The following is a 17,790-nucleotide window of genomic DNA, read 5'->3' as shown; positions in this document are numbered from 1 at the left end:
CTTTACTCAATTAACTTCTTGATTCTGTTGGGTTTTTTTAAAATAGGAGGCAACAAAAAAGAAGTTAAAATGACTCTCAATGGATTGAAATGACTTTCAATAATTTTATTAGTCATTGAGGGGCTTTAAATAGCCAACATATTTGAAATTTAAAACAACCTAAAATATCTCAACAACCTAACTAAAATTCAAAATTAAAATTTATCTTAAACTAAACAACTTATTTTACGAAAAACTAGTGCATAACTAAAAGCAAATTCAACAGATTCATGTAAATTAAATGCAGAGAACTTCAAATCTTGGAGTACTTTGTACAGTACTACATATAAGATCAATCGAAATTGTTGGGTGCTACAGAAAGAGCATGTCCTTTTTTTAAAGACACATCAACTAAATAGAATTGAAATAAGAACTAGGAAATACATATCATCATTGTCATTGTCTTCTCAGATCTAGAAGCAATAGGTTCTTGCTTACTTGCTTATTGTATTAATCCCAAGGGAGGGATTTGGTAGGGGGTGCGGAGTTAGTAGATCATAGTGTGGATTATCAATAAATTCATTATCGATAAATTCATTAGGGGATTTCCCATGTATTCAGTATACTTTATAAAAAAGTGAATGAGTCTACATAGTTTTCAATATGTTTAATACTAATACTGGTTAGTTTCTAGTAGATTACAAAATAAAGGAAAATGATCTAGCATTATGACCCACTCCATTTGTGGAAATTTTAAGCATTGTATTTTCTAAAACCTTGTTGTTTCTTTGGGAAATTATATTTCGTCCTTTGATTTATCTTTTGTCTTAAGTACTCTCAAATTTAAAGAGACATGACCACCCTACAAATACTTTTGTAGCAGTAACAACCCATCAAAATCGTAATTAATAGCAATTAATAATAATAATAATATATATTCAAAGGGAAGCCCTCAATACAATTTTCTGCCTTCTGCTCTTTCTTCCAGTTTTATTAATGATAATAACTTACTACTAGCTTTTATTGCAAGTACACACTATAGTATCAATACTGTCTATTAATTCATCTTCACTGGCTGAGTTGTGAGTCCAAATCCAAAGGGAAAGAGGGGATTGTAGTGGTCATCACCTACGTTCATAGGAAGCTGGTCAACTGATTTGAACCAAGTCCAAGCAAGTTTACCAGTGAAACCATAGTCACCAAATAAAGCATCTGCAACACCTTGGCCTTCAGTCCCCGGAAGCCAAGCAGCGATGAGTGCATCTATTTTATCGACGTAAGGTTCTATCACGACTGGACGACCAGAGATGACAACTACAACACATTTCACAGCCCCACAGACATTGTTAATAGTGCTAGGACCAGGTTCTGGTATTGTAAGATTTGAGCTGTCACCATACCACTCTGCATATGGGACTTCACCTACTACAACAATGGCATAGTCGAATTCGTTTGACTTCATAAAGTTTGCATCAGGATTCTGCTGGTACACTACTTGCGTGGACGGATCTACAGTTTTCTTGATAGCGCTTAAAATGGTGGTTCCTGTCAAATGTAGAATAATGCTACATTTGAGTTGTCATATTATCAGGTCCAACAATTATCAGTTTAACTTCTATACATTGTCATGTAAAAGAATTTTCATATTATCAGGTCCAACAATTAACCTCCCACGAAAAAATGGAATTAGTAAAACCTGAAAAGGCATGTTTCTGCTATCTAGCGAAATAGCAGATTCCTTACCAAAAGAGGGCCCAAAAATGTCACTTGTGGTGAAATGGACACTACAAGACATGAGAAGACATACCAACTATTAAATCATTGCCTGGGTTGCCCTGCCAATATATTGTCCAGCCTCCACATTGGTAATCCAAATTGTCAGCATGAGTTCCAGCTACAAGTATCTTTGGTGCTTTCTTTGGAATGGGAAGTAATGGACGACTAGTGCTCTTGCCGTTCTTCAAAAGGACAAGTGATTTCCTTACTGCTTCCCTTGCCAACTCTCGATGCTCCTGCAGAGAGGCGTTGAAGCATCATAGATCACACGTAACAGACTTAGATCCCAAGAATTGAAACAGTTTCTGAATATCAAAGTTACCTGGCTACCAAGTTGGTTTACCAAGCTTAGGTCAGCCAGTGGGTTCTCAAAGAGACCCATGGTAAACTTAACTCTCAATATCCGCGTTACAGCATCATCAATTCTGCTCATGGGAATGATATTAGCTTTCACTAGGAGAGTCAGATTATCAATAAATTCTTCATACTTCACTGGAATCATAACCTGCAGCATAGACGAAACAATCATATAGAGTAACTAAAACTATCATGTTGATAAAAATGATTCGAGATCAAACATAACAAACCAACCATGTCAATTCCTGCTAAAATTCCAGCTTGAACTGAATAAGTGTAATTAGCATGAGGTGGGCTTGTAATCCGGTCAATGCCTTCCGAATCAGAAATGATGAAACCCTGAAAAAGATGCAAGGCCAAAATAGGTGTTATACATGGATATATCCTTACTTGACCTGAACTTACTGATTCTGAATGAGTCGAGCTAATCATTATTACGCTGAAGTTGAGCTTGTTCTTTAGGTAGTCCATGACAAGCTTGCGGTTAGCGTGCATCTTTTCCCCATTCAAGCTTGAGTAAGACACCATCACCGTTGAAACACCCTTTAAGATGGAATCATTATATGCAGGCATGTGGATGCCATTTAATGTAGTTGAGTTTATTAAAGTGTTATTTTCATCGATTCCCCTCAGTGTGCCTCCATCTCCCACATAATGCTTGGCGCAGGCTGCTACCTTTGACCTTAACCAGTTTAAAGTACAATCAAGCAAATGTTCCACAACAAAGGACAACAGAAATAGAAAAAAAAAAAGGGCAGTCCGGTGCACTAAAGTTTCAGCTATGCGCAGGGTCCGGGGAAGGGCCCGACCACAAGGGTCTATTGTACGCAGCCTTACCTTGCATTTCTGCCAGAGGCTGTTTCCAAGGTTTGAACCCGTGACTCCTGGTCACATGACAACAATTTTACCAGTTACTCAAATAGAAACATGTTTACAATTATTCTAGTACCAAAAAACATTATCTTGAAAAATACTTTAACTCACTTTAACATAACTTAACAATACTTAAACCGTTATATTATTTTTGATACAAAGATAAAGGTCATTGTCAAGATAATTACTGTATATACTTGACCATGATAGGACCAGTTATATGTTGTGGCCAACAAGCATTGGTCAATAGCATTGATTCTTAGATCATCAAATCCAAACTTGCCCAGTATAACAGAAAATTCCATGTGAAGTGAATAAATGACAGATTGATACTAATAAAGGTCACTAAGTCCCACCAGTCTTGTTGCCTTCTCATAAAAAAATTTATGCTTATTAAGGAGTTTGTAACATAATCATCATTTGTTTTTTTGTTTTTGTTTTTTGATGAAGTGATCTTCATTTTCATTTCTAAGCATGCAACTGGTGTAAATCATTAATAGGAATAGGAAAGTAGTAGATGTGAAAAGTGATAAAGATTCATACTTTCCTCCAACAAAAGGAACACCCTTGCTAAAATTAGCTGGCACATCTCCTTGTAAACCAAGAATTATCTCTGTCATGGCTCGCACAATTTTGACATCTTCACTGTAGCTTTCATAACAACGGCCCCACCTAGGATCTCTGCAAACCTACCATAACACAGTGATTCAGATAAAAAAGAAATTGAAATGCAACTTTACCAAAAACTTCATTTAAATAATATCATATCAACTTACTGCAATGCTGGGAGCAAAAGCATATGGGATTCCTGTGGCTCTAACTTCAAGTGCAGTTGCAGCACCAATCCGTTTCACAAGAGCAGGGTCCCTGCATTAAAGTTACAAATTTTTAACTCAAATAGGTGAAATACAAGCATCAGGAGATTCACGAAGCATTAGGAGAAGTTGAAAATAAATAGCCGGATTATTTTCTTTTTGGAACATAATTGACCTCCTGAGGATCATTTCTTGATCCTAAGGTATCAAATGATTGACAAATGTGAAAACTACCTATCATGCATCTTTATTAATCAAATTTAGAAGATGAGCTCTCACTACATTCTAAAAGCACACAAAATTAGTACCTTCCAATAGTCAGAACAAAAATCAGATGCATAATTTATATACTTGCCTGGTGACACCAAGCCCAATATTGTGAGGAAAGATAGTTGCCTTATAGACATTGTTGTGTCCATGAATTGCATCAATCCCATAAATCATTGGAATACCAAGGCGGGTCGAAAGAGCATACTTTTGAATGTTGTTTACCTTATTCACCCAATCCTCAGCAGAAGCGTTAGGTGCAGTAACATTCACTGGAATATTCAACACACCCCCTGCCAGAAGAATTTTTATAAAAGATGAATTCCAATATGCACTACAGTAAAAGGCAGATCAATCCCCTTTTTCTTGTTTCCATAATATGCATATGTTATTACAAAACAAAGATCCTCCATTTTCACGATAAAGCACCCTGATTTAGAATCACTCTTCTGTAAGCTGTATGAGATAACATATGTAATCAAATATACATCTAAAAACGTGATATTTCTAACAACAAATGAGCAAAGTTCTGGAATATCTGGTGAACATACGAGCATGTTTTTAAGACTGGTCATGTCAATCTAGAGATAAAATGAACTACAATATGCAGGATAACAATGGATAAAGAAAGTAGGCTACTGAAGAGGTTCATTGGAAAGGAAAGTATGCCTTAGAACCTTGATGACGACACTGAAGAGGACGTTAAGCGAGGTGAAGCGCTCAACACGTTTTGAGCCTCACTTTAGGGCTTAAGCGCGCCTTTGATAACAGTGGGATGAATGCAAATCTTACTCGTACTTTTATTGGGTTGAGAGGTTGTTTCCGATTATAAACATCACTATAAACACATAAAGAATGAATTTTTCAAAACATACCAATGAAATAATGCTTCATAACATAATCTGAGGCTAATCTGTCATCAATCTGAGACATCTGACCAATCTTTTCCTCAAGAGTCATCCTTGTAATCAAGTCCTTAATTCTTGTATCTATTGGCTGTTTTGGGTCTTTGTATTTTAGGTACTCCGCTTCCGCAATCACTGCCCATAGGCAGAACAACACAAAACCCTTCATGGATATTGAAAAACTTCCCATTCTTTTTGTGCCTTCTTCTTGGACAATCTGGTAAAACTCACAAAAGAATAGCACACATTGAAGAGCATTAAAAAAAATGTGAACAAACAAGAAACAAGTTTGTTGAGAAGTATGAAAAAAGAAACAGCTATAAACAAGAAATGGATAACTTACTTGTTGAGCTTCTACTTTGAAACAAGCAATTTTGTTGAGAATAAGCAGGAGTTGGTCAGTATATATACACATTACACACACCATGCACATTGAGTGACAGCGTACTTGGTAGAGGCGAGTAAGGATTTCAATCTTATGATTTTTTTTGTTTTCCCACTAGGTTTTCGTTACCCGTATTGGAGCCTGACTATTCTGGTTCGCATCGCGTAGGGCCCCATTCGTGGGAAGCACTTCCTACCAAGAATTTTTCTTCACCCAGGCTCGAACCCGAGACCTCTAGTTAAGGGAGGAGCAACCAATTTTATGGGTTTTGAAATTACTACTTTAAGTGTTAATAACTGGGTTCTAAATTTAATAGTGAAAAAAAAGCATGATATACTCCTAAACTTTACAATTTAAAACTGATATACTCCTCGTTCAAAAGTGGTTCACATTTATCCTTTATTATTATAAAAGTGGCTCACATATACTCCTTGTATGCGACTAAGTTTCGTTCCTGAAAAATAGTAATCAAGAAAGAAAAACAGCAACAAATATTGATATTTATATCAAGAATTTATGTGAAGGTTACAATCTTTATAAAATCTAATGAAAAGACGTAATCCTCTAATATTTCTCCGCAAGATTGTCAACTCAAGAGTTTTGCTTTATTCTTGAATCGACGGAATACTTGTTGGAACTTTACTATGAATTCGGAGCCAAGATTTGATCACAATCGCAGAGGTATGGAAATTTGCGGCTCACAACTTATAGACGAAGACTTCTGTATGCGGAAGACTTGGGACCACCACTGAAGAGCGGAGCTTTTTTATGTATTTCTTCTTGTTCTTCATCTGTCTTTCTTTCTAGTCTTATGAAGACCCCTATAGGTGTGTGCAAGGGTTTTTTGGTTTATTTTGGACTTCAAGTAATTTTACAGGACCTTGGATTAGAAGAGCATGAGTTGGGTTCGTCTTGTCAACTTCGCTGACATGCCCAAATATAATTTGAACTTCATTTAAGTCATATAATTTAATTTAAATATTGATCCAACTTTATTATCTAATAATTTGACTTGGTCAATATATCATGAATTTAAGGATTAATAAAAAACCTAATATGGATTTATCTATAAAATTTCACTATCTAAAAATGCCCCCTGTTTTGAGCCTTGTTGGGGGTGCTCGACTTGTCGAATCTTCAAAGACAAGGTTTGAAGTATTGTGAAGTAGATATTGTTTTTTCATAGGAAGCTTTTCAAACCTTTCCATAATTGAGTCCAAGGCAAATTTTCCATAATTTTTTTCAATAGAAACTTACCATAATTTGGTTCCAACTATAGTTTTTCCATAATTTGTAGGAATAAATTTTTTTTCAAAACTTTCAATATTTAACTCCAAAGAAACATTCCATAATTTGATTCCCATGAAGTTTTCCATAACTTAATTCCTATGGAATTGAGGGCTTTGTTGATGCGAAGACCATGGTCACTTCAACGGAACCGACGTGATGATTATTTTCCTTAGAGTATGAGAAGCTTTGGTAGGGAGAGGGGTTAGGACGCGCTACCATTGAAGCCTCTTTGGGAGGAGAGAGAGGGGATGACCCTTCCACTTCATTAATTAGGGATTTCCCCCGAGATTTGTCAAATCCATATTTTTGTTGAGTAGATTCAGTAATTAATCAGCCGGATTGGGATAGCAGCCATTTATTGAGAGTTAGTTGGGATGTTGGGAGGGTGAATGAGTAAATGACCCAGGACCATTGGTGATTTTTTTTTTCATTTTTTAAATAGAAGTTAAGTTTAACCGGCCATCTCCAAGTGGTATAGGAGATGAGTAGGAGTCATTAATTGGGAGTTGGTTGGGATTTTGGGAGGGTGTGGGAGTTAATGATACGGGCCCATTGGTGAATTTTCATTTTTTTCTTTTTTTAATAGAACTGAAGTTTAACCGGCCATCTCCTGCATGGACATCATATTGATGTTGCTCGCATGTTGGGTCTGCCTTAGTGTCTTCATCCATATCTGGGTTCCTAATCCTTTTATCGCGTGGTCTATCCCTTCCTTGATTATTTGGGATAAGAAGGTTGGGTGCCGAAGTAGTAGAGAGACTTGTGTCCCTTCGATATTCACCTGTAAGGTGATGCATCTATCTTGCAGTACTAGCTCCAACCAAGACTTGGGGAAGTTGTTTGGAGGAAGCACTTACGTTTTTAGTGTTACTAGAGGGATCTATAGTTGCTGGGAAGATGGGAAGTTGTTCCCAATTTCTAGGCATTAGGTTAGAAGTATTGTTTCCTACAGGAATTAGAAGTTGCCTCTTTTCATTACTACAAATAGTAATTGAGGGATTTGGTGATGCAAAGACCATGGTCACTTCAACGGAACCGACGTGATGATTATTTTCCTCAGAGTATGAGAAGCTTTGGTAGGGAGAGGGGTTAGGACGCGCTACCATTGAAGCCTCTTTGGGAGGAGAGAGAGGGGATGACCCTTCCATTTCATTAATTGGGGATTTCCCCCGAGATTTGTCAAATCCATATTTTTATTGAGAAGATTCAGTAATTAATCAGCCGGATTGGGATAGCAGCCATTTATTGAGAGTTAGTTGGTATGTTGGGAGGGTGAATGAGTAAATGACCCGGGACCATTGGTGATTTTTTTTTCATTTTTAAATAGAAGTTAAGTTTAACCGGCCATCTCCAAGTGGTATAGGAGATGAGTAGGAGTCATTAATTGGGAGTTGGTTGGGATGTTGGGAGGGTGTGGGAGTTAATGGTATGGGCCCATTGGTGAATTTTCTTTTTTCTTTTTTTTCATTTTTTTAACAGAACTGAAGTTTAACCGGCCATCTCCTGCATGGACATCATATTGATGTTGCTCGCTTGTTGGGTCTGCCTTAGTGTCTTCATCCATATCTGGGTTCCTAATCCTTTTATCACGTGGTCTATCCCTTCCTTGATTATTTGGGATAAGAAGGTTGGGTGCCGAAGTAGTAGAGAGACTTGTGTCCCTCCGATATTCACCTGTAAGGTGATGCATCTATCTTGCAGTACTAGCTCCAACCAAGACTTGGGGAAGTTGTTTGGAGGAAGCAGTGACGTTTTTAGTGTTACTAGAGGGATCTATTGTTGCTGGGAAGATGGGAAGTTGTTCCCAATTTCTAGGCATTAGGTTAGAAGTATTGTTTCCTACAGGAATTAGAAGTTGCCTCTTTTCATTACTACAAATAGTAATTGAGGGATTTGGTGATGCAAAGACCATGGTCACTTCAACGGAACCGACGTGATGATTATTTTCCTCAGAGTATGAGAAGCTTTGGTAGGGAGAGGGTTTAGGACGTGCTACCATTGAAGCCTCTTTGGGAGGAGAGAGAGGGGATGACCCTTCCATTTCATTAATTGGGGATTTTCCCCGAGATTTGTCAAATCCATATTTTTATTGAGAAGATTCAGTAATTAATCAGCCGGATTGGGATAGCAGCCATTTATTGAGAGTTAGTTGGTATGTTGGGAGGGTGAATGAGTAAATGACCTGGGACCATTAGTGATTTATTTTTCATTTTTTAAATAGAAGTTAAGTTTAACCGGCCATCTCCAAGTGGTATAGGAGATGAGTAGGAGTCATTAATTGGGAGTTGGTTGGGATTTTGGGAGGGTGTGGGAGTTAATGATACGGGCCCATTGGTGAATTTTCATTTTTTTCTTTTTTTTAATAGAACTGAAGTTTAACCGGCCATCTCCTGCATGGACATCATATTGATGTTGCTCGCATGTTGGGTCTGCCTTAGTGTCTTCATCCATATCTAGGTTCCTAATCCTTTTATCGCGTGGTCTATCCCTTCCTTGATTATTTGGGATAAGAAGGTTGGGTGCCGAAGTAGTAGAGAGACTTGTGTCCCTTCGATATTCACCTGTAAGGTGATGCATCTATCTTGCAGTACTAGCTCCAACCAAGACTTGGGGAAGTTGTTTGGAGGAAGCAGTGACGTTTTTAGTGTTACTGGAGGGATCTATAGTTTTTGGGAAGATGGGAAGTTGTTCCTAATTTCTAGGCATTAGGTTAGAAGTATTGTTTCCTACCGGAATTAGAAGTTGCCTCTTTTCGTTACTACAAATAGTAATTGAGGGATTTGGTGATCCAAAGACCATGGTAACTTCAACGGAACCGATGTGATGATTATTTTCCTCAGAGTATGAGAAGCTTTGGTAGGGAGAGGGGTTAGGACGCGCTACCATTGAAGCCTCTTTGGGAGGAGAGAGAGGGGATGACCCTTCCATTTCATTAATTGGGGATTTCCCCCGAGATTTGTCAAATCCATATTTTTATTGAGAAGATTCAGTAATTAATTAGCCGGATTGGGATAGCAGCCATTTATTGAGAGTTAGTTGGTATGTTGGGAGGGTGAATGAGTAAATGACCTGGGACCATTAGTGATTTTTGTTTTCATTTTTTAAATAGAAGTTAAGTTTAACCGGCCATCTCCAAGTGGTATAGGAGATGAGTAGGAGTCATTAATTGGGAGTTGGTTGGGATTTTGGGAGGGTATGGGAGTTAATGATACGGGCCCATTGGTGAATTTTCATTTTTTTCTTTTTTTTAATAGAACTGAAGTTTAACCGGCCATCTCCTGCATGGACATCATATTGATGTTGCTCGCATGTTGGGTCTGCCTTAGTGTCTTCATCCATATCTAGGTTCCTAATCCTTTTATCGCGTGGTCTATCCCTTCCTTGATTATTTGGGATAAGAAGGTTGGGTGCCGAAGTAGTAGAGAGACTTGTGTCCCTTCGATATTCACCTGTAAGGTGATGCATCTATCTTGCAGTACTAGCTCCAACCAAGACTTGGGGAAGTTGTTTGGAGGAAGCAGTGACGTTTTTAGTGTTACTGGAGGGATCTATAGTTTTTGGGAAGATGGGAAGTTGTTCCTAATTTCTAGGCATTAGGTTAGAAGTATTGTTTCCTACAGGAATTAGAAGTTGCCTCTTTTCATTACTACAAATAGTAATTGAGGGATTTGGTGATCCAAAGACCATGGTCACTTCAACGGAACCGATGTGATGATTATTTTCCTCAGAGTATGAGAAGCTTTGGTAGGGAGAGGGGTTAGGACGCGCTACCATTGAAGCCTCTTTGGGAGGAGAGAGAGGGGATGACCCTTCCATTTCATTAATTGGGGATTTCCCCCGAGATTTGTCAAATCCATATTTTTATTGAGAAGATTCAGTAATTAATCAGCCGGATTGGGATAGCAGCCATTTATTGAGAGTTAGTTGGTATGTTGGGAGGGTGAATGAGTAAATGACCTGGGACCATTAGTGATTTTTTTTTTCATTTTTTAAATAGAAGTTAAGTTTAACCGGCCATCTCCAAGTGGTATAGGAGATGAGTAGAGGTCATTAATTGGGAGTTGGTTGGGATTTTGGGAGGGTGTGGGAGTTAATGATACGGGCCCATTGGTGTATTTTCATTTTTTTCTTTTTTTTAATAGAACTGAAGTTTAACTGGCCATCTCCTACATGGACATCATATTGATGTTGCTCGCATGTTGGGTCTGCCTTAGTGTCTTCATCCATATCTGGGTTCTTAATCCTTTTATCGCATGGTGTATCCCTTCCTTGATTATTTGGGATAAGAAGGTTGGGTGCCGAAGTAGTAGAGAGACTTGTGTCCCTCCGATATTCACCTGTAAGGTGATGCATCTATCTTGCAGTACTAGCTCCAACCAAGACTTGGGGAAGTTGTTTGGAGGAAGCAGTGACGTTTTTAGTGTTACTGGAGGGATCTATAGTTGCTGGGAAGATGGGAAGTTGTTCCTAATTTCTAGGCATTAGGTTAGAAGTATTGTTTCCTACGGGAATTAGAAGTTGCCTCTGTTCATTACTACAAATAGTAATTGAGGGATTTGGTGATGCGAAGACCATGGTCACTTCAACGGAACCGACGTGATGATTATTTTCCTCAGAGTATGAGAAGCTTTGGTAGGGAGAGGGGTTAGGACGCGCTACCATTGAAGCCTCTTTGGGAGGAGAGAGAGGGGATGACCCTTCCATTTCATTAATTAGGGATTTCCCCCGAGATTTGTCAAATCCATATTTTTATTGAGTAGATTCAGTAATTAATCAGTCGGATTGGGATAGCAGCCATTTATTGAGAGTTAGTTGGGATGTTGGGAGGGTGAATGAGTAAATGACCCGGGACCATTGGTGATTTATTTTTTATTTTTTAAATAAAAGTTAAGTTTAACCGGCATCTCCAAGTGGTATAAGAGATGAGTAGGAGTCATTAATTGGGAGTTGGTTGGGATGTTGGGAGGGTGTGGGAGTTAATGGTACGGGCCCATTGATGAATTTTCTTTTTTCTTTTTTTCATTTTTTAATAGAACTGAAGTTTAACCGGCCATCTCCTGCATGGACATCATATTGATGTTGCTCGCATGTTGGGTCTGCCTTAATGTCTTCATCCATATCTGGGTTCTTAATCCTTTTATCGCATGGTGTATCCCTTCCTTGATTATTTGGGATAAGAAGGTTGGGTGCCGAAGTAGTAGAGAGACTTGTGTCCCTCCGATATTCACCTGTAAGGTGATGCATCTATCTTGCAGTACTAGCTCCAACCAAGACTTGGGGAAGTTGTTTGGAGGAAGCAGTGACGTTTTTAGTGTTACTGGAGGGATCTATAGTTGCTGGGAAGATGGGAAGTTGTTCCCAATTTCTAGGCATTAGGTTAGAAGTATTGTTTCCTACGGGAATTAGAAGTTGCCTCTGTTCATTACTACAAATAGTAATTGAGGGATTTGGTGATGCGAAGACCATGGTCACTTCAACGGAACCGACGTGATGATTATTTTCCTCAGAGTATGAGAAGCTTTGGTAGGGAGAGGGGTTAGGACGCGCTACCATTGAAGCCTCTTTGGGAGGAGAGAGAGGGGATGACCCTTCCATTTCATTAATTAGGGATTTCCCCCGAGATTTGTCAAATCCATATTTTTATTGAGTAGATTCAGTAATTAATCAGCCGGATTGGGATAGCAGCCATTTATTGAGAGTTAGTTGGGATGTTGGGAGGGTGAATGAGTAAATGACCCGGGATCATTGGTGATTTTTTTTTTCATTTTTTAAATAGAAGTTAAGTTTAACCGGCCATCTCCAAGTGGTATAGGAGATGAGTAGGAGTCATTAATTGGGAGTTGGTTGGGATTTTGGGAGGGTGTGGGAGTTAATGATACGGGCCCATTGGTGAATTTTCATTTTTTTCTTTTTTTTAATAGAACTGAAGTTTAACCGGCCATCTCCTGCATGGACATCATATTGATGTTGCTCGCATGTTGGGTCTTCCTTAGTGTCTTCATCCATATCTGGGTTCCTAATCCTTTTATCGTGTGGTCTATCCCTTTCTTGATTATTTGGGATAAGAAGGTTGGGTGCCGAAGTAGTAGAGAGACTTGTCTCCCTCCGATATGCACCTGTAAGGTGATGCATCTATCTTGCAGTACTAGCTCCAACCAAGACTTGGGGAAGTTGTTTGGAGGAAGCAGTGACATTTTTAGTGTTACTGGAGGGATCTATAGTTGCTGGGAAGATGGGAAGTTGTTCCCAATTTCTAGGCATTAGGTTAGAAGTATTGTTTCCTACGGGAATTAGAAGTTGCCTCTGTTCATTACTACAAATAGTAATTGAGGGATTTGGTGATGCGAAGACCATGGTCACTTCAACGGAACCGACGTGATGATTATTTTCCTCAGAGTATGAGAAGCTTTGGTAGGGAGAGGGGTTAGGACGCGCTACCATTGAAGCCTCTTTGGGAGGAGAGAGAGGGGATGACCCTTCCATTTCATTAATTAGGGATTTCCCCCGAGATTTGTCAAATCCATATTTTTATTGAGTAGATTCAGTAATTAATCAGCCGGATTGGGATAGCAGCCATTTATTGAGAGTTAGTTGGGATGTTGGGAGGGTGAATGAGTAAATGACCCGGGACCATTGGTGATTTATTTTTTATTTTTTAAATAAAAGTTAAGTTTAACCGGCATCTCCAAGTGGTATAAGAGATGAGTAGGAGTCATTAATTGGGAGTTGGTTGGGATGTTGGGAGGGTGTGGGAGTTAATGGTACGGGCCCATTGATGAATTTTCTTTTTTCTTTTTTTCATTTTTTAATAGAACTGAAGTTTAACCGGCCATCTCCTGCATGGACATCATATTGATGTTGCTCGCATGTTGGGTCTACCTTAGTGTCTTCATCCATATCTGGGTTCCTAATCTTCCATCGCGTGGTCTATCCCTTCCTTGATTATTTGGGATAAGAAGGTTGGGTGCCGAAGTAGTAGAGAGACTTGTGTCCCTCCGATATTCACCTGTAAGGTGATGCATCTATCTTGCAGTACTAGTTCTAACCAAGACTTGGAGTAGTTGTGTAATGACCCTGAAGTTTATTTTTGACATTTTGATAAAATTATCATTTTACCCTTCCCATTAATTTCCCTAAGTCACTTTACATTGGGTGTAAAAGTTAGTTTTTGGGAAATCTTATGAAAAATTGAGATTTTGCTTGAGAAATGTGTTTTAAAGGCTTAAGTTGTCAAAATTTGAGTTTCGAAGTCACTTGGAGTTTCGAACCTCAGAATGGAATTCCGTCGATTCCATCAACTCCAGAATTTGGAAATTGGTCTAAGAGAGTTGTCGGAATCAGATTTGGAGTTCAAACGTGGAATTTAGGTCCGAAGTTGGAAATTGAGTTAAAGTTTGATCCAAGCTTGACTTTGGTCAACATTTGAGGTTCAACTGCTCGGATTGGATTTTTTATGGTTCCAATGGTTTTGGGGTCCTGAGGGTATTTTGGGTATTTCAAGTGTCGAAACTAGTTTAATTTCTACTTATCGTATTACGGGTCAAGGAGGCATCAAATTCAAATTCCAATGATTCCATTGAGTCTAGAATGTTGAATTTAATAAGGTTGCATATCTTGTATGTGTATACGGGGTTCCAATCAAATCTCGAGGGTTCGATCGGAGGCTTGGGTTGTGACAGTTTATTTTACTGGTATTGTTGCAGGGTCCGCTTAAGCGAACCAAGTTTGCTAAAGAGAACCTTCACTTAAGCGAGACCCATCGCTTAAGTGAAGGGACTCACTTAGGCGGGGTTCGCGTAAGCGAACCTCCATTAAAACGAAGGTCCAGTCGCTTAAGCGACATCTGAAGGAGTTTAGACGAGGTTTAAGGTATTTTCACAATTTTTAACATTCCAAGCTCGGTTTAAATGATTTCTTAGAGATATTTCACGACAAAACCATTGGGTAATGTATTTCTAACACTTTTCCTTAAATTCCATTGAATAATTTCGTATTTTAACTTTGAATTGTGGATTTCAAATTGGAGATTTTGGATTTTCTTGAACATGAACTTTTGAAGGAGAAATGGGGATTTTGAACTCATTTTAACCTCATTTTTGAAATGGTTTTCACCACTAGATTCTTGATTACTTAAGGAAATAATTAGATTCCGAGTTTGATTTCCGATATGGGATTTTTGACCATTTTACCCTTTTCACCCAAATTGCTTGATTTTAGTGTCAATAGTTTCTAAATATGATTGTGAGTCTATATTTGATTAGATTGTAGTGATATGGAGTATCATCCGAGGTTAAAAGCTTTGAATTCGGATTGTTCGTGACTTTTGGCTAAGACAAGTGGAATTCTAACATTTGTTAAGTATGTTGAACCTTGTATTTTCCTATGTGAGGGGATTAGGGTGTGTTGGGTCCTTAGATTGAATTGAATTATATGAGTTGAAGTGAGATAGTAGAATCTGAATAGGGATAATTGTCCAAGTGTTGTGAATTACGAGGCATTGATCTATTATGTGATTGTGGAATATATGACATCTTATGTGAATATTTATCTTGTTTCACTCATTACTTGTGCATATGTTCTATCTGTGACGGCTGAGAAATGATGTGAGTGAGGTACTGGATATTGGGATCGAGGTTTCTACCAATCGAGGTGATTTGCCGAAGTTTCGTCCGGCGGCCAAGGTCTTTTTCGATGGATATTATGGTCGAGGTCTCTTTCGGTAGATATTGGCTGAGGTCTTTTCCGGTGGATACATGGTCTATGTGAGTTCCCCATGAGTTCCAATCTGTGGTGATCAGCGGATGTGTATCGTAGGACAGACATGCATCACGATTATCTGACATTGTATTTGCATCTATATCAACCTGTGATTGATTATGATTAGAGGAAGCGGTGCCATTGTGAGTGTTACTCGAGGGATCTGTAGTTGCTGGGAAGATGGGAAGTTGTTTCCCATTTCTAGGCTTTGGGTTAGAAGTGTTGTTTCCTACAGGAGTTAGAAGTTGCCTCTGTTCATTAGTACTAATAGTAATTAAGGGCTTTGTTGATGCGATGGCCATGGTCACTTCAACTGAACCAGTGTGATTATTATTTTCTTCAAAGTATGAGAAGCTTTGGTAGGGAAAGGTTTCAGGATGCGCTACCATTGAAGCCTCTTTGGTAGGAGAGAGAGGGGATGGCCCTTCCACTTCATTAATTGGAGATTTCCCCCGAGATTTACCAAATCCATTTTTTTGTTAAGTAGATTCAGTAATTAATTCAGCCAGATTGGGGTAGGAGCCATTTATTGGGAGTTGGTTATGATGTTGGGAGGGTGAGGGAGTTAATGATCCAGCCCCATTGGTGAATTTTTTTCTTTTTTTTTTCTTTTTTTAATAGAAGTGAAGTTTAATCGGCCATCTCCAGGCGGTGTAAGAGATGGGGCATGATCCATTTATTGGGAGTGTGTTGGGATGTTGGGAGGGTGAGGGAATTAATGGTCCGGGACCATTGGTGAATTTTTTTCTTATTTTTTTCTTTTTTTTAATAGAAGTGAAGTTTAATCGGCCATCTCCAGGCGGTGTAAGAGATGGGGCATGAGCCATTTATTGGGAGTGTGTTGGGATGTTGGGAGGGTGAGGGAATTAATGGTCCGGGACCATTGGTGAATTTTCTTTTTTTTTCCTTTTTCGTCTTTTTTTAATAAAAGTGAAGTTTAACCGACCATCTTCTACATGGACATCATATTGATGTTGCGTGCTTCTTGAGTCTGCCTTAGTGTCTCCATCTATATCTAGGTTCCCAATCCCTCTATCGCGTGGTCCATCCCTTCGTTGATTATTTGGGCTAGGAAGGCTGGGTGCCGAAGTAGTAGAGAGACTTTTTTCCTTTTGATATTCACATGTAAGGTGATACATATGTTTTTCTGTGATAGCTCAACCCACAACACTGGGAAGTGATTTGGAGGAAGTGGTGCCATTGTGAGTGTTATTTTAGGGATCTGTGATTGCTGGGAATATGGGAAGTTGTTTCCCATTTTTGGGCTTTAGGGTAGGAGTGATGTTTCTACAAGAGTTAGAAGTTGCTTTTGTTCACTACTTCTAATAGTAATTGAGGGATTTGTTTATGGGACGACCATGGTCACTTCAACTAAAATGGCGTGATGATTATTTTCCTCCGAGTATGAGAAGCTTTGGTAGGGAGAGGGGCTAGGACGTGCTACCATTGAAGCCTCTTTGGGAGGAGAGAGGGGATGACCCTTCCACTTCATTAGTTGGAGATTTGCCAAATCCATTTTTTTAGTAGATTCACTAACTAATTCTGCCGGATTGGGGTAGGAGCCATCTATTGGGAGTTGGCTGGGATGTTGGGAGGGTGAGGGAGTTAATGCTCTGGCCCCATTGGTGAATTTTCTTTAAATTACGTTTTTCATGTTTTTTAATCAAAGTGAAGTTTAACCGGCCATCTCCCAGTGGTGTAGGAGATGGGGTAGGAGTCATTTATTAGGAGTTGGTTGGGATGTTGGGAGGGTGAGGGAGTTAATGGTCCGGGCCCATTGGTGAATTTTTTTTTTTTTTTTTAATAGAAGAGAAGTTTAACAGCCCATCTCAGACATCATTTTGATGTTTCTCGCTTGTTGGGTCTGCCTTAGCGACTACATCCATATCTAGGTTCCCAGTCCCTCTATCGCATGGTTCATCACTTTCTTGATTTTTTGGGTCGGGAAGGCTGGGTGCCGAAGTAGCAGAGAGACTTGTCTCCCTCTGAATATCACATATAAGGTGATGCATCTTTCTTGCAGAGCTAGATCCAACCACGATTGGAGGAAGTTGTGCTGTTATGAGTGTTATCGAAGGGATCTGTGGTTGCTGGGAAGATGGGAAGTTGTTTGCCATTTCTGAGCTTTAGATTAGGAGTGTTGTTTCCTACAGGGGTTAAAAGCTACCTCTGTTCATTACTACTAATAGTAATTGAGGGCTTTGTTGATGCGGCGACCATGGTCACTACAACTGAATCAGCGTGATGATTATTTTCCTCAGAGTATGAGAAGCTTTGGTAGGGAGAGAGGTTAGGGCGTGCGACCATTGAAGCCGTTTTGGGAGGAGAGAGAGGGGATGACCCTTCCACTTCACTAATTGGGGATTTCCCCCGAGATTAGATAAAT

The 17,790-nt window shown here is 39.1% G+C and overlaps 1 protein-coding gene across 1 annotated transcript; it reads right to left on the bottom strand.

Moving 5' to 3' along the window:
- Window positions 1-884: 884 nt before the first annotated feature.
- On the bottom strand, window positions 885-5,432 carry LOC129899193 (uncharacterized). The gene is made up of 10 exons (XM_055974051.1): window positions 5,316-5,432; window positions 4,943-5,189; window positions 4,156-4,360; window positions 3,762-3,852; window positions 3,529-3,674; window positions 2,551-2,794; window positions 2,347-2,451; window positions 2,078-2,260; window positions 1,787-1,991; window positions 885-1,524 (listed from the first exon to the last, which is right to left on the bottom strand). Exons 1-10 carry the CDS (start codon window positions 5,403-5,405, stop codon window positions 1,037-1,039), a joined length of 2,004 nt encoding a protein of 667 aa, XP_055830026.1. The 5' UTR covers window positions 5,406-5,432; the 3' UTR covers window positions 885-1,036.
- Window positions 5,433-17,790: the final 12,358 nt, after the last annotated feature.

This window comes from Solanum dulcamara, chromosome 8 (assembly GCF_947179165.1).
Source record: "Solanum dulcamara chromosome 8, daSolDulc1.2, whole genome shotgun sequence".
Taxonomy (NCBI): Eukaryota; Viridiplantae; Streptophyta; class Magnoliopsida; order Solanales; family Solanaceae; genus Solanum; species Solanum dulcamara.
Note: the sequence above shows the minus strand (reverse complement) of the source record. Positions and strands in the feature narration are given on the sequence as shown.